This window comes from Palaemon carinicauda, chromosome 21 (assembly GCF_036898095.1).
Source record: "Palaemon carinicauda isolate YSFRI2023 chromosome 21, ASM3689809v2, whole genome shotgun sequence".
NCBI classification, from domain to species: Eukaryota; Metazoa; Arthropoda; class Malacostraca; order Decapoda; family Palaemonidae; genus Palaemon; species Palaemon carinicauda.
Window position 1 is genome coordinate 47,833,030 of NC_090745.1, and position 24,603 is coordinate 47,857,632.

The window sequence follows — 24,603 nt, forward strand, 5'->3', positions numbered from 1 at the left end:
CGGTGGATAAACCTGGACACTTACGCGTTTCCCCCGTTCTGTCTGATGAGAAAATTCCTCAACCAGGTACGAGCAAGCAACAACTTGCAAATGACCCTCATAGCTCCGCTATGGCATCACGCAGAATGGTTCCCGGACCTTCTGCATCTCCTCACGGAGATCCCGAGGGAGCTTCCTCCACAGCACGACCTCCTCAAACAACCACATGCCAACATCTTCCACAAAGCCGTAGCCTTGCTTCGACTTCACGCCTGGAGACTATCCAGCACCTCCTCACACAGAGAGGCTTTTCGTAACCGGTTGCGAAAAGAATGGCTGGACACCTCAGGAGATCCACAGAGGCAGTCTACCAGGCAAAGTGGTCAGTTTTCTGTGGATGGGGTATCTCTCCCCTTGATGCCTCTGTTCCAACTATAGCGGAGTTTCTTGTATACCTTCGGGAAGAAATGCTTCTCTCGGTCTCGGCAGTCAAAGGCTACCGGTCAGCCTTGAGTCTCGCCTTTAGACTGAAAGGAGTCTATATTTCCTCCTCGTTGGAACTTTCTTTGCTCATACGCAGTTACGAGCTTATTTGTCCCCAGGCAGAGCTAAGACCTCCCCCTTGGAATGTGGTCTCCATAGGAAATAACCCTATCCTCCTTGGGGGGCGAAGGACGAATCCTTTTCCTTTTCCCTTCGGTCTGGCCTGTGGATGACCGTCTCCCCTTGCCTGAAGGACCCGCCTGTGCGGGCTCTTCTGAACTCCTCCTAGGATCGGAGGGAGGAGAGGACCCTGGGAAGAGAGGAGGCGACAAGGGAATCCTAGGTGTGTCACCTAAGGACTGGGAGCGGGGAACAACTCCTTTCATGGCTTTCCGCATTACACTGAATAAGGTGCTAAGCCACGGGGGGGTCACGGGCTCCTGAGGAACTAAGGGGAAGGTCCTTAGGAAAGAACTGCTCCCTGGGTTTAGGAACCTGGGCAGGTTTCCTAACCCTCGTGTCTGATGGAGGCTTCCCTTCAAGCAAGATCGGCACAGGCCTACCCTTAGGGATAGGGTCTGAGCTCGGTCGCGCAGGCGACTGTTGTCTCTGTTGAGGCCTAAGGGGCTCGAGAGTGTGATTGTGAGCGCCAAGATGGTCGTGCGCTCTTGCGCCGAACTGTTGGTAGGCGGAAGGGTGCCCGTGCGCGTGCCCTTCCAGGTTGCGTGCACCTTTTTTGCACTCGTGGAGCGCATGAGCTTGTTCGCGCACCTGGCGCACATAAGGTTGCTCGCGCGCATGGCGAGCAACAGGATGTTCGCGCATATGGCGCGCAATAGGATGAACCTGCGCGCTATGATCGCCATTTTGTTTGCGCGCGCCAAGACGGTCGTGCGTGTCAAGTCGATCGTGCATGCCAATTTGGCCATGCGCGCCAACTTGGTCGTGCGTGCGAGAGCTCTCAGGTTGGTGAGAGAACTCACTGCTACGCTCACCCAAAGGTTCACGATAGCTTGTGTTGTGTGAGCGCGAACGATCAACATAACGACAACATAATGAAAGTTTGAAAACTCTGTCATAAAAAGAATGACTCTGGTCACGAGAACCCGAAAGTTCAGCGTGAACAGTGTTGCGTGAACCCGAAGGATAAACGAAACGAGAAACCGGAGTTTCTCTGTCACGATTCACCGAAGTGTTAGCACGACTAGAGTTACGAGAGACCAAGGGTTCAGCGTAACTCAGGTTACGAGACCCCGAAGGGTCAACGTAACGAGGAATCGAGGTTCCTGTCAACGTGACTGACAGTACGAGAACCCGGAGGTTCAACGTTATAGTCGTTACGAGAGCCCGAGGGTTCAGCGTAACAAAAACCCAAAGGTTTCAAGTCGCGAGAGCCCGAAGGTTCAGTGCGACTGAGACCCGAAGGACTCCTGCTGTCATGAGAACCCGCAGGATCAACATGACGAGAGCCCGAAGGGTCACGATCACGCCAGCCCCAAAGAGTGATCGTCACGAGACCCCGAAGGGTCAACGTGAGGAGAACCAGCAGGTTCAACGTGAGGAGAACCAGCAGGTTCAAAAAGACGTCTCCTCACAGCCAGAGGAGGAGAACGTCCGGGGTAGAGAGGGGTTGCCCACCCCTCCACTCTATAAACCTCCGGAGAGGAACGTTCAACAGACTCCGCCCGAGGGGGCGACTGATTAAGGTCAACAGATAATTCCTCCGCAGGGGAGGAGAGTTCTCCCGAGGGAGAACTACACTTATAACAAGGTTCTCTTTTCGCACCTGGAGGAGAACCTAAAGCGTAAGAGATTGCCGATGCACAGAGGCAATCTTCTCTCGCGAACGAAAGATATGTTCCCCCGAAGGGGAAGCTTGCCTTGGAGAGAGCCCTGCCACCGGCCCTGGTGGGTTAGCTAACTCCGCGGTGTCGGAACCAGACTCTCGGCCTGACCGATAGGCAACAGCGCCAGAAGAGGAGGATCAACCTCCGCAGAGGAAGGAGATGACCGCCTTCTCTCTGCTCCCCTTTGGAGAAGTTCGAGGAGAACTTCCTTCATAAGGGGACCATTGACGCCCAGCGATGGCCATAAAGACACAAGGTCTGGAAAAGAACAGGCGCTCCCTGGGGGAAGAGAAGGAGGCGACTCACTAGGGGAGCCACCACCCTCGTCTATCCCACAGGGTTGACCTGCAGTCACAAGCCCTGCGCTACTGCTTGACCATGCCCGGGAAGGGCCTGGTCGAGGATTAGCTTCGGGCAGAGATTTGGGCGTAGAGGAAGCAGAAGCCCGCGATTTCTTCGATTTCGAAGAAGACCCCGAAAGCGAAGATTCGCGTTTAGACTTATTCTTCTTCTTACACGCAAACCTCTCCCACTGAGAGGAAGGCCACTCCCTACACTCGGAACAGGTGTTGTCCCGCCAACAGTGAGTTCCCCGGCAAGCCGGGCATAAAGGGTGTGGGTCCGTCTCCACGGACGACATGAAGGTGCTGCAGCGGCGGCCTTCAATCCCTGGACATGTCCGCATAGCGGGACAATAACCATACACACAAAAGAAAAAGAAAAAGCAATAAAGTCAAGGCAGTTTGTTTAACGGAAGAGAGAGACGGCACGTCTGCACTCTACCTAGCCAAAAGCAAAAAGTGGTTACTCAACCAACAGGTGTGAGTGAGCGGGGTAGCTAGTCTACCCCAACCCCCTCCAGCTAACTAGCAGATTAGGTAATTATCCCTCACTAAAATTGCCTTGGCTGGTTTTCAGCGTTGCCGAAAGTAATACCCTATAAATAGCGAAGGTTTGTATCTGTGTCGGAACAAAGATATATTACAATTCAATTGACTTTTTTCTTTATATGTGATTTATTTTGATAATTTACTAATTTGTCGTTGATCTTATTTGGATTATTCAATTATAAAGGTAAAACTCAGCCCCATCTATTTCTATTTTATTATACTTACTCGTTACTTAGTTGATCAATTTCATTTATATTACTGTATCATAATCATAGTATCACAGTAGTAAAAACAAACTACAATTTATAAACTATTAGCCTGATACGGTGTAAACCATATAATAAATAAATTTAATTATTCAAATAGAAGCAGTTTTTAGTTAACCCTTTTACCCCCAAAGGTCGTACTGGTACGTTTCACAAAAGCCATCCCTTTACCCCCATGGACGTATCGGTACGTCCTTGCAAAAAAAATGCTATAAATTTTTTTTTTTCATATTTTTGATATTTTTTTTTTTTTTTTTTTTTTTAGAAAATTCAGGCATTTTCCAAGAGAATAAGACCAACCTGACCTCTCTATGACAAAAATTAAGGCTGTTAGAGCAATTTGAAAAAAAATATACTGCAAAATGTGCTGGGGAAAAAAATAACCCCCTGGGGGTTAAGGGTTGGAAATTTCCAAATAGCCTGGGGGTAAAAGGGTTAAGTACCAACAGTAACACCTCTCACTTTAATTATTCAAATAGTAGTAGTTTTTATTCAAGTACCTGGAGTAACACCTCTCTCTATCTCCAAAATTAGAGTTTACTAGAAAATAAGAAGTCCCATAAAAAACAAATCAAGAAAATAAAAAAAAAATTAAATTGGTATTAAAGCAAGATGATTAGATGATCACACAGAAAACTTGGGTTCAAGAGAAAAAATTACGCAAAATAATAAGTGTGACAATGTATTTGCACCAACTTCATTTTGACACTATTTTTTAATTTTAGCGTCAATGAAATGGTCGTTCCGTCATCAACGGAATGGCGCAATTGGTGATGCAAGTACCCAGTACTGCTGAAACCAAACTACCTGCAGAACATGTGAAATTTTAAGAAAAGGTAAAACAAGTAAAATAAGGAACAAAAAATTCTAAGAGACATCAAGCATTATGATTCACAAATTGAACCACCAGGTGGCATATGCCCAACAGTCATTTTATCGCTAAAGCGAACGTTCTTGGCCTTGTATAATTATTTCAAATAACCCACTGAGAAACGGACATTCCAGCTACCTGGTGATCCATTGTACGCAATACTAGGAGGGCATACCACCTGCTCGTTAAGGCTAACAACAGAAAATCATGCTCACCTTTAGGTAACTTATCAAGGCTCAGACACTGAAGATGGTAACTTTTAGGGCAGTCAGTAACATCACAAAGAATAAGGTCACCAGCACCACCACATCTGTAACATTCATCTTCCGATATTTTGACTTCCCGTCGTTTCTTTTTGCGTTTTCGTTTCGTTAATTTCTCTCTTTTGGGTCCATTAGTGTCATTCTGCAGAAGAAAAAAAAAATACAATGAATACTTCATTCAATGCTCTACAAAATCTTCCAAAGAACATCAGTACTCTTTCAAAGTACAGAAGGAAATTTTTCATAATAGTGTAGAATTGGTGAAAATAAGTTGAGTATGAAATTTTGAAATATGCAAATAAGAATACTGTGCTGTATCACTGGTTTAGTGGTATGCTGCAAACTGATTCCCAAAATCTCCAAAAATTTAAAGAGGACAAAGACTAATTCTCAGAAAAAAAAAAGTTGTAGAAAATGCAACCTGGGTGTGTTTAAATACACTTAATGCTGAACTAGTCTCAGTATACACTGCTGAGAGAGAGAGAGAGAGAGAGAGAGAGAGAGAGAGAGAGAGAGAGAGAGAGAGAGAGAGAGAGAGAGAGAGAGAGAGAGATAACCCAATATTCTTGCTTTAATCTATACTTATAGTATTCAATTCTGCATTTCTAGTTTCCCCTCCAAATTATCAAATTTAAGGAACATGTCAGTGTTACATTGAAATTTATGACATGCCCTACATACTGAAAATAGATTTTGAATCTGGAATTACAGAGCCTCAAAGTTGTTGCAAATACTTTTAAGTTGAATAGGTTAACATAAGCCTCATCTTAGCCTAAATATTACTGATCTATTCTAACATTATTACTTTATATATATATATATATATATATATATATATATATATATATATATATATATATATATATATATATATATATATATATATATATATATATATATATACATATATTCAGTGATGCCTTTTGATATTAAATTAATAGGTTCCAGAGTGGCTTTCGTGTCGTGGTTTTTTCATATGATGAGTCACGTAAAGTAAATCGCCTAATTCATTCCAAGCCCTACAAAAACACATTAAATTTTATAATAATGCTAAAACTAGAGTGAAATACAGTCAAATACATTTGAATCATTCAATATGCCAAACCAAACTGTTAATACCTGTAAATAAAGTAGTTGATAGAACATTATGCAATAATTAAAGGAAAATAATACAATACATACAGTATAATACTGTACCTATACAAAATATACATTACTGTATGTACTGTACTATTATTATAGTATTATAGTTACCCTTACTATAGAAAGCTTCATTTTCTATCATGCATAAACAACCTGATTTCTTAAACTCGCTAATATTTTCAACAATAACTACTACTGTACTGTATATTGTAATACAATTAATATTTATTGGGGATATGTCAATAGATAACCTAAATGTTTTTATACACTCATTTGTTTAAGCTATTTAATTGTAATACAAGCAAGATTCATTGATGTTAATGTGTACGGGAACTTACTTTATTGAATGATTAACTTTAATTGTTCAGTAAATAGTTTTCGTAACTGACTATTCATTTCTTGAAATGAAATAAAAATATATTGCTAATGTTTTCATATGCATAGTAGCATTGTGCGTACGTACATGAAATACAGTACAGTACAGTTCATTGTGTTTTTTAATTTAAAAATATACTTATTGATATAAAATTAATTGTAAATAAATAATCATGTCAATAAAACGAAAAAAAGTTACAATCTGTCATTTATTTACCGAAATGAAAGATATATATCACTAATGTGTTTGATATGCGTAGTAAGATTGTGCATTCGTACATAATACACAGTACAGTTCGTTTAAATTTTTTTTTATTGATATAACATTAATTGTAAGTAAATAATTATGACATTAGAAAGAAAAAAATATGCTACAATCTGTAATTTACCGAAATGGGAAAAAAAAAAAAATATTTTGTTAATGTTTTGATAGGGTAGTAGCACTCTGCTTACGTAAATACAAACAATACAGTGCTGATTATTGTGTTTTTAACTTCGTCTCATGTTTTGAAATGCTAAAGGCATTGTGCGTATTTAAATACAGTACACACAATACTGTACTGATCATTGTTTTTTAACTTGAAAATGTACTTATTGATATAAAATAAGAGAGCAGGATCTCATGGCAGTAACTAGCACACGGTTGGGAGATAACCAATGGGAGAACAGGATGATGGTGGTGAGATTACAGTTAGGCAGCGGGTGAATCTCGTTTCGTATCATGAATTTTTTTTTTGTATTATAAGGCGAAAAAAATCTTTCCATCTCGTTTCTTATGAAATTTTCGTATACAGAAACTTTTGTATCAAGAGGCATCACTGTGTTGTTTGTATGTATGTACGTAACTGAATCCACAGTTCATTCTATAACAAAAGAGGAGGTTAAAATTAGAACTGGTGCCATAAACTTCAATAAAACACAAAAGCGAGTTGTAACTCAAAGGAACGAGGCAATTGTGAAGATGGAAACGGCATTATCGATATGGATAAGCGACTGTAGAAAGAAAAATATTCCGTTGGATACGAACCTGATCCAGACAAAGGCGCGGAAACTTTACGAAGTGTATGCTGTCAAGGAACCACAGGAACCACAAGAAGGCGATGAAGAAATGGAAGACGACGAAGAAGACCCTGACGATCCGCAACCAGGCCCATCCAGCCGATCAACAAAGAAAAAAGCACAGTTTGTCGCTAGCAAAGGGTGGTTTGCCAAATTCCAGAAACGATACGGACAAAGAAGTGTAGCAATGCGTGGCGAGGCTGCTTTTGCAGATAAGGAGGCTGCCAAGGAATAGGTAAGTGATGCTTTCCAAGATATTATAACTGAGGGCTATCTTCCTGAGCAAGTTTTTAATATGTACGAAACTGGCTTATTTTGGAAACGTATGCCATCGCGTACGTTCCTTTTCAAGGAGGAAGACAGAGCCTCTAGCTTTAAATCCTATGAGGATCGTGTGACCCTCGTCATGTGCGGCAATGCCCAAGGGTTTATGTTGAAGCCAGCACACATTTACAAATCCCAAAACCCAAGGGCGCTGAAGCATAAGAACAAGAATTGCCTTCCCGTCCATTGGATGAGCAATTCTAAGGCCTGGATAACGAAGGCGCTGACAAGTGACTGGTTCCACCAATGTTTTATCCCGCAGGTGAAGGTTTACCTCCTGGAAAAAACCTTCCGTTCAAAGTACTGCTGCTTATGGATAATGCTGGTGGCATTTCCAAGTGGAGTTTCTGCAACCTAACACTACGTCCCTAATTCAACCTATGGACCAGGGAGTTATTAGGGAGTTTAAGGCTCTCTACACGAGAAATGCCCTGGACGACCTGGTTGCTAAAGTGGATGATGCGCACGCACAAGAGGACTTCAACCTCAAGGCATACTGGCGCACGTACACGATTGCTACGTCCCTTGAAAATATCCAGAAGGTGTTGGAAGAGATGAAGCTTTCCACCATTAATTCCAGCTGGAAGAAGTTGTGGCTTGAGATCGTCTACGATGATGAAGGATTCATGCCTGCCGAAATTCAGCATTCGGCGGTAAAAAAGGCTGTGAAGTTGGCCGCTATCCTTGGTGGTGAAGGATTTGCCGACATGATTACGGACGACATCGACGAACTGCTTGACTGCCACTCCCAAGAACTAACTGAAGAGGACTAAGAAGAATTAACGAAGTCAGCTAGCGAAGAGGAAGACGATTCGGAAGAGGGAGAGAAAGAGTATCCTGACCCTGGCCTAACCTTAGAACGGCTCTCGACCATTTGCTGGTTACTGAAAGAGGCACAAGCACTTTCATGGCACCTCCAACTTCAGAAGAGTCATAAAAGCAGTCATCATCATAATATCAATTAGGCAGTCAAATCATCATCATCATCGTCGTCGTCTTCGTCCCCTAGGCAATCATTCAACTTTAAGAATCCTTCATCATCCAAGAATTATTTGGGAGAGCGATGGGAAATACTGGATCCTACGCTAATGCAATAAGGAAGAGGATATACAAAAAGAGACTATTTTAATCCATACAATTGAGAAAAAAGATGAAAAAATAGGAAATTAAAGAAATTGCTAGAGGAAGAGGAAAAAAAGACAAGAAAAGGGGAGATACAGACCACGTGTGGCACCACTGAGCAAGTTGAACACCTGTGCAATACTTGTTTGGTGAGCAATGTCAATGAATGGAGGGAAGGCAATCATTGCTAGTTTAATTAAACCCCTCCGCAATGACTTGGCACTGTGATAACACCCACACAGGAGCATTATATTGCTATTAAAAGAGCAAAAAAGAAATTAGGGAGATAAAGAGAGAGATGCCGAAGGCAGTGGATCTGAATACATAATCAAAGCGAGTTGGTAGCAAATGTTAGAATTACGAGAATATTTTTTATTTATAGAATCACAATATGTTAAAGAATGTGGTGTGTATTAATTACACCATTTATGAAATAAATAACCAGAGTATGCTGTACCGAAAACTTTAAAGGGATAAACTCAAAACAATACTGTACTTTTTTGGTTTAAGATATTTGCCAAAATTCTAAAAATACTAGGAACGTCTTGAAATTGCTCACGTAAGTGCATATTGGATGTACCTTTGTCATGTAATTTGGTGTCTTTATAATGTGGAAAATGTTAGGTTGGTGTCTTTATAATGTGGAAAATGTTAGGTATTTGTTTACAAGAGCACGCTCTCCATTTACTCCAAAATTATGCAGTTCTGCAGCTCTTCTCTTTTAGTACAGTAATTAGGAGGTTCTTTAAATGCTGGGAAAGTAAAAAATAGCAAGATATGTTGCGGGAGGGGGGAGGGGGAGGGGGAGGGGTTGGTGGAGGAGGTACTAAGCGACCACGAACTGACGTTGTCAACATATTCAACCAAAGAGATTTGTTCGTGACGTCAGCGTACATTTAGTATATATTCAAAATATATACTAAATTGAAAATGGAATAATTACTCAAAAGCGTCAATATTTGTGAAAGGTATATTTTATATTTGGTAAATATTTCATATAAATTATATTGAAGTGTTTTTGTAAAGAGACTATTTTGAGAATGACTAGTTTTCCCAGACGACGTTTAGCTACACTAACGGCATCTATTGACCACTGCCTAAGGATGCCTGCCAATTTCCCGCCAAAGAAAACAGTCATACGCTGCAAAAATAGTCATTCTCTTTAAAAGTTTCTTTAAAAAAAAAATCTATTGTCAAGTATTACCAAATAAAATATACAATTGACAAATAATGACACTTTTGAGAAATTGATCCATTTTCAATTTAGCATAATTTTAATATACACCAAATATCTGCTGACGTCACGAACTTCTCTGATTGACGATGTCGGTTCCAGGTCGCTTAGTACCTCCTCCACCAACCCCTCATTTCCCCTCCCGCAACATATGTTGCTATATTTTTGCTTTCCCAGCATTCAAAGAACCTCCTAATTACTGTACAAGAAGAGGATAACTGCAGGCCTGCATAATTTTGGAGTAAATGGAGAGCGTGCTCTTGTAAACAAATACCAAATTTTAGTACAACAAGGAATTTTATTAGGAAAAATACTATTTTCGTGACGTTATACATGACATCGTTTTGTGACTTGCATATATCTCAACTGTAGGTATTTGAATTTCAAGAAAAAAGATATTTCATATCATTTGTATGATATTTGAGTATCTAGTAGTAAAATTAAGTGTCTTGGATAATTAATAAGACCACTAAAGGTTTGTGACATCATATGACGCATGGACGGAGAGATATATTACATTCTTAGGCTGGCTCACAGATAGTTGGCATTTTGATTGTACCCTGAAAGAATTTAAGAGGAAATATTGATTACATTTTTTATCAATATTTCTGAGTCAGAGGTGGAGTATGCCCTTAATGGCTGGTCTCAACTTCTATATAGGTATGCTGAAGGTAATCATCTTTTCCCTATTTTGCAGTTTGGCTTTTGCAAAGGCATTGGAGCATGTGATGACCTTCTTACAATTTCTAAGACTGTACTTAATTCCCTAGATTATGGTCAGGAAGTTCATACGATTGGCCTTGATTTTAGTGTTGCCTTTGTGTTAATCATGAGGCCCTTATTTTCGAATCAGTTTTGCCCTTGACATGATACACAAAAAGAATGCAATCACAATCCCTCAGAAACAATTCTCTTTGTCACTCCACAAAGTAATGGCTAAAAAATCCAGGGGAAGACAATTTGGAGCATGTCTAATTTCAATTGTAACAGCAAGAGAAATTTAAAGGACAAAGAGAGACTGGTTTGTCAGTACTGAGCTACTTACCATTTACAGCTAGAAAGTTCCAGTCCTTCACTAGGGGCATTATGCTTATAGAAGGGAAAGAAAATTTACAAGTAAATGTCAACTGAACAGAGTTTCTAAGAAGCAATAAGAACACCAGGTGAGTATAAAAAATAAATTATATAATTAAAATTCCATTTATTTCTAAGAGTAGCTCTTGTCAAGGACCCTTGTACTACCTCAGCAATGAGAATGGGCTTGTCAACTAGTGTGGCTCTGTCTTTGGCTCATAGCATTAGTGACACTATATTTGTAAGGCTACTTAAACCATATGGCTCTGACACTCACTATCCTTTTGACTGATGTGGTTGACACTAGGCAGTAATGTTAAACTCTATCTTCATTCCTGTTTTCCCAAGGCTAAACTATAGTGGCGGCTCATGTAATTTTGTGGGAATTTTCTGTTTATTTTTGAAAACCATTATAATTTTGATTTTTTACCAAATTCATTGATAATAAACGTAATTTTTGGGGGGCCAAAAATATGATCCTGGAATGTTTTGAAGATTTTCGTTATCGACAAAACAAAATTTTAATTTTTCTCAAAAGCATAACATGTCAACTCTCCTCAATGTGTATTTGCTATTGCAGGAGGAGAAGGCAAGGGACGGTGGTGGAAGTAAAAGCTGTGTGCGGCTACATATAAAATTATCTTAGAAACGGACACCAGACTTTACTGATCTAGATTCTTAACTAATTGGTAGCAAAGTGAGGTTGGTGGCAGGTGGAAAGATATTAAAGAGAATTAAAGACAAAGAAAGATGACTAACAACAATGACTGTGGTCGGGCCCGAGTGCCGTCTTTGAACTAGACAAGAGTTATGATTGCTGGAAACAAGAGTTAAGGGCATGGGTGCATATCCCTAATGTTGAGAAGAAAAAAGAAGCTGTAACACTTGTCCTGTCATTCCCAGAAGGAAGCAAGGTGAGAGGCAAGGTTTTTCAAGAGGTGGACATTGAGCAGCTGGCAAATGATGACAGGGTGCAAGTTTTGCTTTAACAATTGGACAAGTGGTATAAAAAGGACGAAGTGTCAGCTGCATATGAGGCATGGACCAGATTTGACATATACAAGAAGGGGAAGTAAGACACTATGGAGAAGTACATTCTGGAGTTTGTGAAGAGAAGTGCTGTTTTGAAGAAGTACAATGTGATTATAACAAAGTGCATTTTGGTATTCAAGTCGTTGGACAATGCCGGGCTAGCGAAGATAGACAAACATATAGTGTTGACAGCAGTGTCATTCAGTGAGCCGGATAAGATATTTGACTCCATGCAACAAGTGATGTCTTTGGGGGGTATGTCAGGAAATAGTGCCAGTGTGCCTTCTCCAGTAGTTGTGAAGTTTGAGCCAGTGTTTAGCACAGAGGAGGTAAATTTTGTTAAACGGTCAAGAGGACGTGGAGGATTCAGGGGAGGCAGAAAAAGAGGAAATATGGTAAAATGAGATAAGTGGACAGAGAAACTATGTTGATAGATTTAGCAATGTAAGAAAATGCTTTATATGTGGATCACAATACCACTTGTCTCCTGTCTGTACAAAGGGAGAGTATGTTAACAGTGCTAGTGAATATCCACCAAAAGATGCAGAATCATATGCTGTTGTGGAGAATGAAGCGGTGTCTGTGTTAATGACTGAATCTGTTAGTTATGCTATACTGGACACAGCCTGCAGTTCTTCCGTGTGTGGTCTTGACTGGATGAAAATATACATAGACATTGTCAGAAGAGGAGAAACTTAGAATAGAAGAAGTAGTAGTTCAAACAACGTTTAGATTTAGTGACGGTGATGTGCATAAATCATTGGAGAAGGTTAAACTTCCAGTGAACATAATAAGTGATAAAGCAAATGTAAAAGCTGATATGGTGAATTGCTCTATTCCCCTATTCTTCAGTAAGACTCAATGAAGCGAGTACAAATGAGGTTGGACTTGGAAAATGATACTGCTTTATAATACATGGAAAAAAGGGGAAATTAAGGTGTACTTCATCAGGATACTATTGCTTGCTGCTAAGGGATGAGACAGAAGCTTGGAAGAAAGCAGAAATATCACTAACCTTGGGCAATGATGGCAAAGGAAAGAAAAGCAAGATGGAAAAACTACATCGACAATTTGGTCATACTACATGTATGTTGAAGTCTCAAATAGCTGTGAGACAGGCATAAAATATAAAAAACCACCAGGACCCACTGTTAGTGTGAATATGGCAAAGGTATTCAATGTGGCAATAGACTTGAAGGAGTATAAAAAAGGAGATATCTTTTTCTGCATATGGTGGACATGGCAACAAGGTTCTCAAAGTTGTGTTTGACAAAAAGGAAAGATCCTATGGAGGTAGTTGAAAAAATCATTGAAACTTGGCTGGGAACTAGTTTGAAGCACCTGTGAAGTTTTTGTGGGATAATGGTGGGGAGTTTAATAACAACACATTCCTGGAAATATGTGAGAACATGAACATTGAAGTGATGCATACTGCAACATATTTTCCCTTCAGCAACGGCCTGTGTGAGCGTAATCATGCAGTTATAGATAGAATGGTTCCCAAAATAATGACAGAGCAACTACAGTAGATTTGTCCTTAAAAGTGGCTTTAGCAGGGGCAGTTAATGCTAAAAAATTGTCTTCAGATGGTAGGAGGTTTCAGCCCATATCAACTCGAGTACGGACATAACCCTAAGTTTCCATGTTCTCCGAGTGATGAACTTACTGCACTAGAAGGTACTACACCCAGTGAAGTAGTTGCCAAGCACCTTAATGCCAGCCTCTCTGCAAAGAATTTGCTGCTGAAACATCTGAGAAGATAAGGAGAGCGCTAAGACACATAGTAAGAACCACTGGTAAAGTCCTTAGAAGTGGATATAAAGTCTATTTCAAGAGAGAAGAGCAAAAGGCATGGAAAGGAACAGCCAGGGTTATTGGTCAAGATGGTAAACCAGTGATTTTGAAATATGGTTCTAATATCGTAAGAGCACAAGAGATACCATATAGTTTTCACAGGGACACTTACGAAGGATAGGTTGCACTACTTGACATATTGCGGTGCCAGAGCAAAAAGGAAGGAAAGGTTAAAAGCAATAAAAGAGAGATAGAAGCAGTTGTAAATCCAGTGGAATCTCCTATTGAAGATAGCTATGGTCAAGCAAAGGAAAAAGAGGGCACACCCAATGTTGAGGACACACCTAAGGAAAGTGTAACAGTCACAAGTGTTCCAAAAGTTGGACAGATTTCTTCCAAATGTCACGTGAATGGCAAACAGTAACTACACACAGTCGAGCTGGAAAGTCTACAGGAAAATACAGCAGCTTGAGGAATATTGAACATGAAGATGGACATATATCTGCCCTCGACTGGAACTGGGATGTAGAAAAGTGGATACCAGTAATGGAAGAGGATGAAGTGCAGGAAGCCAACGGAGTACTCATGGCTTAAGAAAATGCAAACAGTCATAAACTTGAAAAAGAAAAACAAGAACAACTGAAAAGTTGGAAATGTTTTGGGGGTATATGCGACAGTTCCTAACATGGGTCAGAAAGCACTGTCAGTCAGATGGGTTATAACAGCCAAGAAAAACAGTGAAGGAAAAAAAGAAAACAAAAGCATGGCTAGTTGCCAGAGGATTTGAGGAAAAAAAAAGAAATTTAATCAGATTCTCCCACTGTCAACAAAGAAGTGTTGAGATCTTTTCTTGCAATTTTGTCTTTAAAAAAGTGGGCAGCGAGTTCAATTGACATTACAGGCCCCATTTCTACACAGTGAAAGATTTGAGCATGAAGTCTATCTTGTTCCCCCTGTTGAAGCAGGGTGTGATAATAATGTACTATGGAAGTTAGAGAAATGTGTATATGGCCTTGATGCAGCTAGGAAATGGTACCTCAAAGTAAAAACTTTCCTGCTGAGGATGGGATGCAAGCAAGTGAAAACTGACCCTGCAGCATTTTATTGGTATGATGGAGAAATATGTGGAATGTTTTTAATACACGTAGATGATTTCCAGTGGGGAAGAACAAAGCAATTTGAAAATGTAGTTATTGCAAAAATCAGAAGTCAGTTTCAGTTAGGGAGCAAAGTAATAACACATTTAGATAAAATGGAGTGGATATTGTAAAAAGTGAACAGGGTGTTACACTTCATCAAAATAAATACTGTAAGTCTTTAGAATCCATCAGTGAACATGTATGAGAGGATTAAATAAGAATTTGGAGTGTAATGAAAAAGAAAAGGAAAATTTTAGGAGTCTGGTAGGCCAACTGGAATTGTTACATACTAATTCAAGGCCTGATTTGACATATGATGTATTAGAAATTAAATGTAAAGTAAATAACACAAAAGTGGAAGATCTGATTGAGGCAAACAAATGTCTAAGGAAAGCCTAAACTTTTGAGAGTTCAATGTACTTCCCAGAATTAGGTGACCTTTCAAAATGTAAATTGGTTAAGTACAGTGATACTTCTCACGCTAATCTCCATGACGGCTACAGTAGTGCAGGGGGCTTTGTGATTTTTCTTGTGGGTGAAAATAGAAATAGTTACCTTGGTTCCGGGAGGCAAAGATAATTAGAAGAGTTGTGAAAAGCACCGTTGCAGCAGAAACACTAGCTGCTGTTGAGGCAGTGGACATGGCCTACCATCTTGGGAATGTGTCTCAAGTGTTGTATGATGATGAAAGGAAATTGTTGGTGGAGCTCTGTGTAGATACCCATTCACTTTATGACAATGAGTACTCAGTCAAAAAAGTTTCAGAAATAAGAATTGATATAGCTATTCTCAAAGAAATTACTGAAATGCTCCCGAAATTGAAAAATAGCATACAAATATACTTTAACAAACCACAATTAAACAACAATTTCCAGTGAAATATGAAGGCTTAATAATAAACAAAAATATAAATACTGTATCAAGCTTTAAAAATGAACTAGCCCTACAAACATGCACACACAGAAAAAGAGAAAACATATTTGTATGGTTAATAATAACGGGTATAAACGAAGTATATGAAAACTATGATATCATGTAACATACTGGTGCTGATATAATATTCATCATGAATTAATTTCAAATAAATCAAGAAATTATATAAAAAATACGCAATTTGTATGTGTGCATTATCTCGATTTGGTAGCGGGACCTTCAGATTAACAGCACAGCTGGTCACAACCAAAGGTAAACAAAAAAGTTGGTAATTATCGATGGCAAAAATATTTCCGAAATTGAAAAATAGAATACAATAAGGATTTATTAAAGTATAAGATATACTATGGTAAAAGAAAATTAAATAATGATATACAGTAAGAAAATATTGATGAAATATGACTTGGATGATTGCCAAATCATAATGCAGCTTCATTAATCTACGGAAACTTCACTTGTTTAGTTTGACATATGTCCCAATCTCCGTCGTAAGTCAGCAACTACCTGTATTGATCTTTTATGAAAGGGGACTATTTGTTGACTTCTGAAAGTCACATGAACTTAAGTTAGGTAGGCCAAAATTTACTTCTAAGGGTACTTGTACGTTAATGATTTACAAACAATTCAAGCTACAAACAGCTTCTGAGTCCCAATTGTGTTCGTTTTTATGGAATCTGTACTGTAGCCTTACTGTGACCAGTACGTAGCATACACGTGTATACATGTACTGTAAACTTACTGATTTACCGTATTTTCCGTGTCTTCACTAAAAATGCCTCCCAAAATCACCCTACATCTTAACAGTAAGAAAAAGTTGTATAGGGGAGTTTGACACCCCTAAAACACCAAACTATTGACATACAAGTACTCAAACTCATGAGATAGAATATATAGCCTACCTAAGTTTATCATTCATATGTATTAAATTCATTTATTTTTATATTGCACTTCATTTAATGAAGTGCAGTAGCAAATTATTTGTTTGTTTTGGTAATCAGCTGATGACTCAACAACCCCCTTCTACAAGTAAACATGCCAACTAGTGGTCTCGTAGCAGACGACGCTATGACATATTTGTTTATGCAGTATATATCTATTTCCTCATAATTTGTTGATATTTTGTAATAAGCAATATATTGATAATGACTTTGTTGCCTGAGTTCCGAAATAATAGAAACACAGAGGCTGAATACGACCTTGGAAAAAATTTATGTTAGCTGAGTGCAGTATTGCAAGTTATCAGAAAAGTAACTAGACCTAAAATCACATAAACAGTAGCAAAAGTATTCCACTTGAAAGAATTTCTAAATTTCTTTAATCAATAATTACATTTTATGCAAAAATTTATAGGCTATATGAGGAATTTTGGAAATATTACTTGAATTTTACCTCTACCAAAATTTTATGAGGACCTTTGGCAACACTGCTTCCATGTAAACAACACTTGAAACACCAAACACTATGACTAAACGTGTAGTTGTGGTGGAAACTACGACTGGTTTAATGGTTTCTTATATAAATATGCAATAAAATTGGGATAATCGGCATATAGCTACCATATATACTCGTGTAATGTTCGATTTTTGAAGAACTATTTCAGTTCAAAAAGTACGGGTCGAACATTACAGTACTGGTAGGTAAACGTAGGCTACGCCTATGCGAACATTACCCTAGGCTACGCTACCTACCGGTAGGTAATCGTAGGCTATGCTTACACGTATATAAGGCTATCTACCTGTACGTAAACATAGCCTAGGCCTATATATACAGTACTAACCATGTTCATTTAACACCACGCATATTATTAGCATGGATTTTATTTTCTAAACCATCAGATAGTTTTTTCCGCTACGAGTAATGACTTTACCATAATGCAGCAGGTATGAAGCTAGGGAGAAAACTTCTAAGCCAGCAAACGATCTGGTTGCGTGTTATAACGTGATATGGTTAATGAAAAAATTAGGCTCATTTTATTTTCTTTGGTATGGTACATTAATCGTTATTTATAATAAACCCAAAAAAATAGAAGTTAGAAATAATAAGAAACAAAAGGAAATTTACTCTAAAATCCCATAAATTCATCGCCATCATCTGAGGAGCTATCAAACATGTCTTCAAGGTCAATTGATTGATTGATTTAAAGTTTTCATGCATCCTGACATCTAAGGTCATTGACGCCGATATCATTTATTTTATATAAAAAATAGAAGAATATTCAATTAAAACCATAAAAGTTGAATGTCACTATACAAGTTAAATAGTTTTCAAAAGACCTGCTTCTGAAATAAATCTAAAAATGCCACTTGCATTGTAGGATACATCATGTCAAAAAATCTTAGCAAGGATGAACCTGCCACCCTCACCTCGAGCCTTAAACAAATATCTATTCCTAAAGTTATAATTGGGGCATTCGGTCAACAAATGCCTCATTGTTAGAGGTACTAAACAGTCGTTACAATACGGTTGGTGTTGGCTGTTCAGCAGAAACTCGTGTGTCAACCGAGTGTGACCAATACGGAGACGACAAAGAGAAGTCTCCCATTTTTAGGGCATCATGTTATACCTCCAAGGATATATATTTGTTACTTCTCTCATTTTATAGGCATCTAGACTATCCCAGTGCTGTTGCCATTTATTGCAAAGCAATTTCTTGATGTTAGGTAGGAAATCATTACACGGAATGGGATACCTTCTTGGCAGCAACTCGGATGCAGCATTCTTTGCCAGTGAATCTGCGTTCTCATTCCCACACACACCTACATGGGCTGGAACCCAACAAAATTGAACTGTTATACCTCTCCGTCCAATAATAAAAAGCCATTCTAAAATCTTTAAAACTAGAGGGTTACTAGAATTAAAAACTTCTAAAGCTTGAAAGGCACTCCTTGTATCACTAAAAATTGTAGAATTACCCTCCTTCTCCAAAGCTATTTTCTCAATAGCGGTTAATATGCCATACAGTACGGCAGTAAATATGGAAGCTGTTAGGGGAAGTGCATCTCTACAATTAAAACCATTACTATGTACTCCAAATCCAACGCCAGCATCAGATTTGGAGCCATCAGTATATATAAAAGTCGATCCTCTATGTTCTTCAACATGTTCCTTAAACAGGGACCTGGCTTCTAGGTCAGTCATATTCTTCTTAACGCCAATAAAGTATTTACAAAAAGATATCTCTGGTAATTTCCATGGAGGCATTGATGATACCTTGAATGGAAGTACCTTACTTCTAAATATATCCAGACTGTTTAATAATTGTTTCACCCGAAAGCCAAAAGGTTGAGGAGATTTTGGGTGCAACTCAAAGTATGATGTGTGTCTTACAAAGCTTGCAGTCTGAAAGGCTAAAGAGTTAGGGAGACTTTGCAATCTAAACCAATACCGAATAATGGAAGAGATTCGGTAAAGGTCTAGAGGTAACTCTCCCACACCAACAAGGAGACTTGGGATAGGTGAGGTTCTAAATACTCCTGTGGACAATCTAATACCAGCATGATGCATTGAATCTAATATTTTTAACCGGCTTGGGGTGGCTGAAGAGTATATTTCACATACATAACTAATTTTGGAAAAAATCAAGGCCTTGTATAATTTTAAAATAGTATTGTGGTATGCCACCCATGATGTATGGGACAATACTTTTAAAAGATTCAGAGCCTCAACACATGTAGCTTTTAATGCTTTTAGGTGAGAAACCCATGTAAGTCTACAATCAAATATCAAACCTAAAAATTTTGCTTCCCCTGCACATGGGATTCGTTGACCTATTATGTATATACATTATCTGGGTCTGGATGTGCTCCCCGGATACGACAGAAATGTACAATAGTAGTTTTACTTGTCGAGAACTTAAATCCATTCACATCGGCCCACTGGATAATTTTGTCAATTGAGAGTTGCAGTTTTCTCTCAACCATTGCCATTCTAGCTCCAGCAAATGATATGGAGATCATCCACAAATAATGTTGAGAGAACATCCCGGGGAATGGCTGAGGATATCTCATTAATTGCTAGTACAAAAAGGGTTACACTCAGCCCACTACCCTGAGGAACTCCTTCCTGGCATTTACTCTCTGATAGAGCTTCCACCACTCTCACTTGAAAAACTCTATTTGAAAGAAATGTCTGAATAGAGTGTGGCACCTCTCCTCTCAATCCCAATTCATGAATTTTTTTAAGTATACCATATTTCCAAGTGGTATCATATGCCTTTTTAAGGTTAAAAAAAATAAAAGACTGTCACATGGTGCTGTTTGGAAGCAAACGCTTCACAAATAGAGGACTCAAGTCTTATCAACACGCAGGTCGTTGAGTGCATTTTTCTGAATCCACATTGAATCTGTGATAAAATACCCTTCTTTTTAAGGTACCACATCAGCCTTGCATTGACCATCTTCTCCATAATTTTACATAAACAAGATGTCAATGCAATAGGTCGGTAGTTTGCTGCTAAAAACTTGTCCTTACCGGGTTTTAAAAAGGCTAAAATAATGGTTAGTTCCCAAACACTTGGATAACTATGATCATGCCATATTCTATTAATAATACTTAAAATAAATAACTTTGTATTAAAATGTACATGTTTAATCATTGCATATGGAATTCCATAGCGTCCAAGGGCTGTATCGTTACAAGTGCAAAGTGCCGAATCATATACCCTTTCAGAGAAAGGAGAATTATACGACAATTCCCTTCCTGCTGCAAAATTAAATTTTTTTATTTCTTTGAAGCTCCTGTACTGGTGACCAGGAGCTGCTACACTCTTGCACGATACATTTGAAAAATGGTCAGCCAGGGCATTGCTAACTTCATTTCCTTCAGTCACTGACCATTCACTTTCAACACTAGTGGGTTTGGGGTGAATTTGCCTACAATATTTTTTACTTTCCTCCATACAAAAGATGGTGGTGTTCTACTACTAATGGAGGAAACAAAAGCCACCCAAGATTGGCCTCTAGCTTCTTTCATGGCCCAACGGAACTGTGCTCTACACTTTTTGTATGTTATCAAATTTCCAACCGTACGGCATCTATGCAATCTAGTCAGAGATTTTCTGGTCGCTCTGTGCAAGGCTGTTAATTCTGAAGACCACCACAGGACTGGTCGTCTTTTGAATAGTCCTGTGGCTTTGGGAATTAAATTGATTCCTGTTGTATGGAGAGTTCCATTCAGTAGGTCTATGGCATCATCAATGCTTTCAAACTGTTCTGCACTCACTTCGATTTCACTTAGCTCACAAAATTTAACCCAGTCTGCCTTGTCAAGATTCCATCGTGGCAATCTTTGTAAAGGCGGACCCTTGTTGGCGTTTATAATAATTGGTGAATGATCACTAGTATGCCAATCATCTAATGTCCTCCAATCAAAATCAAGAAGGCAGTTAGAGCTTGTAATTGAAAGGTCAATGCATGACAAGGTACCTGTCTGAACATGGAAGTGTTTGGCTCTCCTGTATTAATGAGTCCCCCATCCTCATTCTCCACAATTGATGAGATAATATTGCCCCTTGTGTTTGCCAAACCATCACCCCATAAAGGATGTCTACCATTCATATCTCCCAGTAAGAGAAATGGTTGAGGGAGTTGTTGAATGACCTCTGCTAAATCATCATATAAAATATTATCATTTGGAGGTAAGTACAGAGAGCATATTCTCCCTATATCAATTTGTTTGTACGTATAGACATAGGTATTTGGGGAACATCTCGACGAACGTACATGAGACTTCCGCCATGGCTCCCTGCTTGATGAGTATATGGTGTTCTATAGCTAAAATACTCTCAAGGACTGGGAGTGTTAGCATCAAGCATACTTTTATGGGGGAATGTTCATGAATTGGGAGCTTAAGTTCTTCAAATTTCGCCCTTGAACCCTGATAGTTCCATTGCAAAATGGAGAAAACCATGCATTATTTCTGGAAGACATCTTGGATGAGGTCTCCCATTAGCAGTTTCTAATCTAAACATCATTTCCCGTAGGTTTCTTCAGAGATGGTCTTGTTATGTTGAGTTTTACGTTTGTATCCTTTTGATCTATTTGTTGAGGTGGATGGTGGACCACAACTTGAATTTCTGATTTATTTAAATTGTCTTCTGGTTGATCGGAAACATCAACAGACTAAACATCATATTTATTTGATATCATAACTCTTAATATTTCTTATGGAAGGGGGTGAGAGAGATGGAGGTCTCTCTCTTTTATGATTAATAGGTTGTGAGTTACCAGGTTTTTGTACCTTCCCCACTACAGGTACACCTGATAACTTGGTTTCAGGTGGAATCTCCATTAAATCAGGCAAGGATATGGCCTGGGAGAGGTTAGTACTATCCTTTGTAAAGGGGGACAAGGTTTGATAGTGGTGGGCAATGTCTTTTTGTTGATACTCAATGATAAATCTTTAGGAGGAGATATTCTTGTCATATGATGCAACACTTTATCAATAGATGGTGAATTCTTTTTTCGAGAACTACCTACAGTAGTAGGTAGGTCAGATGATTTCCGAGGAACTTTTTCTCCTGTTTTTAATGTCTTTGCATAGGTATTAGATTTATTTAACAATCTCTTGGCATGCCACACGCTTACATGTTCAATTATTGATTTATTGAGAGCAGCCTCTTCTAACTTATAAAACTGGCAGCTCCTATCATTAGATTTATGATTAGAGTTGCAAGCACCTTGCCTCAAGTGTACATCCCCCATGGTAAATATTGGAGCAAGTATTACAAATTTTATAATTCTTGCAAACTTTAGAAAGATGCCCAAATTTAAAGCAATTATAACATTGCAGTGGCTTCTGCTTAAAAGGTTAAACTCTAATCCTTTCATTTTCTATATCTATGTGGAAAGGTACATCAGCATCCAGGAAAGTAAGAACAATCATTGATGTTCCAGGTACTTTCTGTACTTTCCACACTGATAGTGGACACATAGCCAATATCTCCTCTTTGGTAAATTCATATAGATCCCTATCGAAAACCACTCCCCTTCCATAGCTAAAGTTTAGATGGGGTTTGATGTCCAATTTTATAACATCATTTACTGTCTTCAAATTGGACAATATAACAGACTGTGTGTATGACTTGGTTGTATGACTTGGTCTTTATTAAGTAACTTTTCTTACTGAATCGATATATATCTTCAGGTGCGATCGTTCCTACCTTCCTCTGAAAAAATGTGCAGATCTTGAAATAATTTTCCGTACCTCCTGTAGATTGAGCAAGAAGCCACATCGGTGGTTTTGGCTTTCTTTGGGATGGCATATCTACCTCTATATCTTTATCAACCCCGTCTGCTGGTCTGTAGACATCCAGATCTTTAGGTGCCCCATCACACAGAGCACCCTTAATACTCATATTACCTAATTTAATATTAACAATGATATGGCTTGCATTAAATGCTTCCTCATGACAATGAAATGATAACCAAGAATCCCAATTATCATCTTGAAGTTTCATTCTAAATTCTTTTATTAATCCGTAACACTCAAATATTTTATGTAGCACATAATTAGCTTCTGATGGGATCTGGGTAACGTGCAGGACATTCAGTTTCCCAGTGTTGCCCAAATTACCCTTTTTTCGAATGTTTAAAGAATAGTCCTTTTTAGTTCCTACATCGTCAACGGAATTTTCTTTAAATGAATTGCCAGAGGTCGTCAACAGTGCCGGGGGCGAGTCAGAATATCCAGGGGAGGGGGGGGGGGGGGGTTTTCGTTGTCACAAGAATCCATAAGAAAAAAGAAAAGAGAAGTGTGATATTTTAAACAGTTTGATTCACCTGCTTGAGAACATTAAGGCATCACATGTTGGGAAGGAAATTTGCACTCTCCACTACCGGCAGAGTGAGAGTATACTTCCCAGATGGTCCACTCCATACCCTACCTGAAGGAAAGCATCAAAACAGATATAGAGGCACAGGTGTAAGCTGAACCCGCCTGTTAGGACTGAGATCAAGAAACTATGGAATCATCCTCCCATATCTGTAATGACGGGCTTCCGGCCAAAAGCTGAGAGTCCTACCCCAAGCATTGGATCCCATTGGATTCCGTTCGGGATGGCTGAGATCATCCAATACTCTCACATATAGCTTTGAGCACAAACACCTCCCAACCGTGACACCTTTCCCATTCATCAAAGCAGGCAGAAATACCGGATGTAGAAACATCCGCCCAACAGGCAATAACAGATGTAGAAACATCCATGACATAGAAAAAAAAACATACATATATATGTAAATATATACACATATACATATGGGAAATTTTACTCATAGGATTGGGACAGCAACATAAAAGAAAGTTTATAATATCAGGAGAAGGTTGAAGTAATATAAAGAGGAAGAAAAAGATGAGAGAGAGAGAAATTTAGCTTCAAACTGGGGGAGCAATTTCCCCAAGTTCAAGAGCCCTCTTGCCCGTCACAAGTTTCAGCATGGGAATAGAATGTCGTGCTGAAGCTCAATGACTTCATTAAGGCATTCTCTCATTAAGAGGGTCTTCAAGGTCAACGGATCCAGTCTCGCTAGAGATTGCGTCATCGTCATCATCTTTAGTTCCATCCAACGCACATGAAATTCCACATTTTTTGAATGATTTCAAGATGATGTTCCTGTCAATTTCATCCCATGCTTCCTTTACCCACTGGCATACAATAGAACAAGTTGGAGCTCTCATATTCCCAGTCTTGGTGAATGTTTTTTCTCCGTTCATCATCCAATTGTTCCATTTATGTCGTAGTTTATCCTTAAATGGTTTGTTTATGCAAACATCAAGTGG

The 24,603-nt window shown here is 38.9% G+C and overlaps 1 protein-coding gene across 3 annotated transcripts in view; it reads right to left on the minus strand.

Annotated features, from left to right (window-relative positions):
- LOC137615274 (histone-lysine N-methyltransferase NSD2-like) overlaps positions 1–24,603 on the minus strand; it is a 521,040-nt gene that overhangs the window by 19,674 nt on the left and 476,763 nt on the right. For all 3 annotated transcript variants that reach the window (XM_068345003.1, XM_068345002.1, XM_068345001.1), the window contains exon 18: positions 4,552–4,741. In XM_068345003.1, coding sequence (XP_068201104.1) covers positions 4,552–4,741 — 190 coding nt within the window. The remainder of the gene's footprint in view (positions 1–4,551; positions 4,742–24,603) is intronic.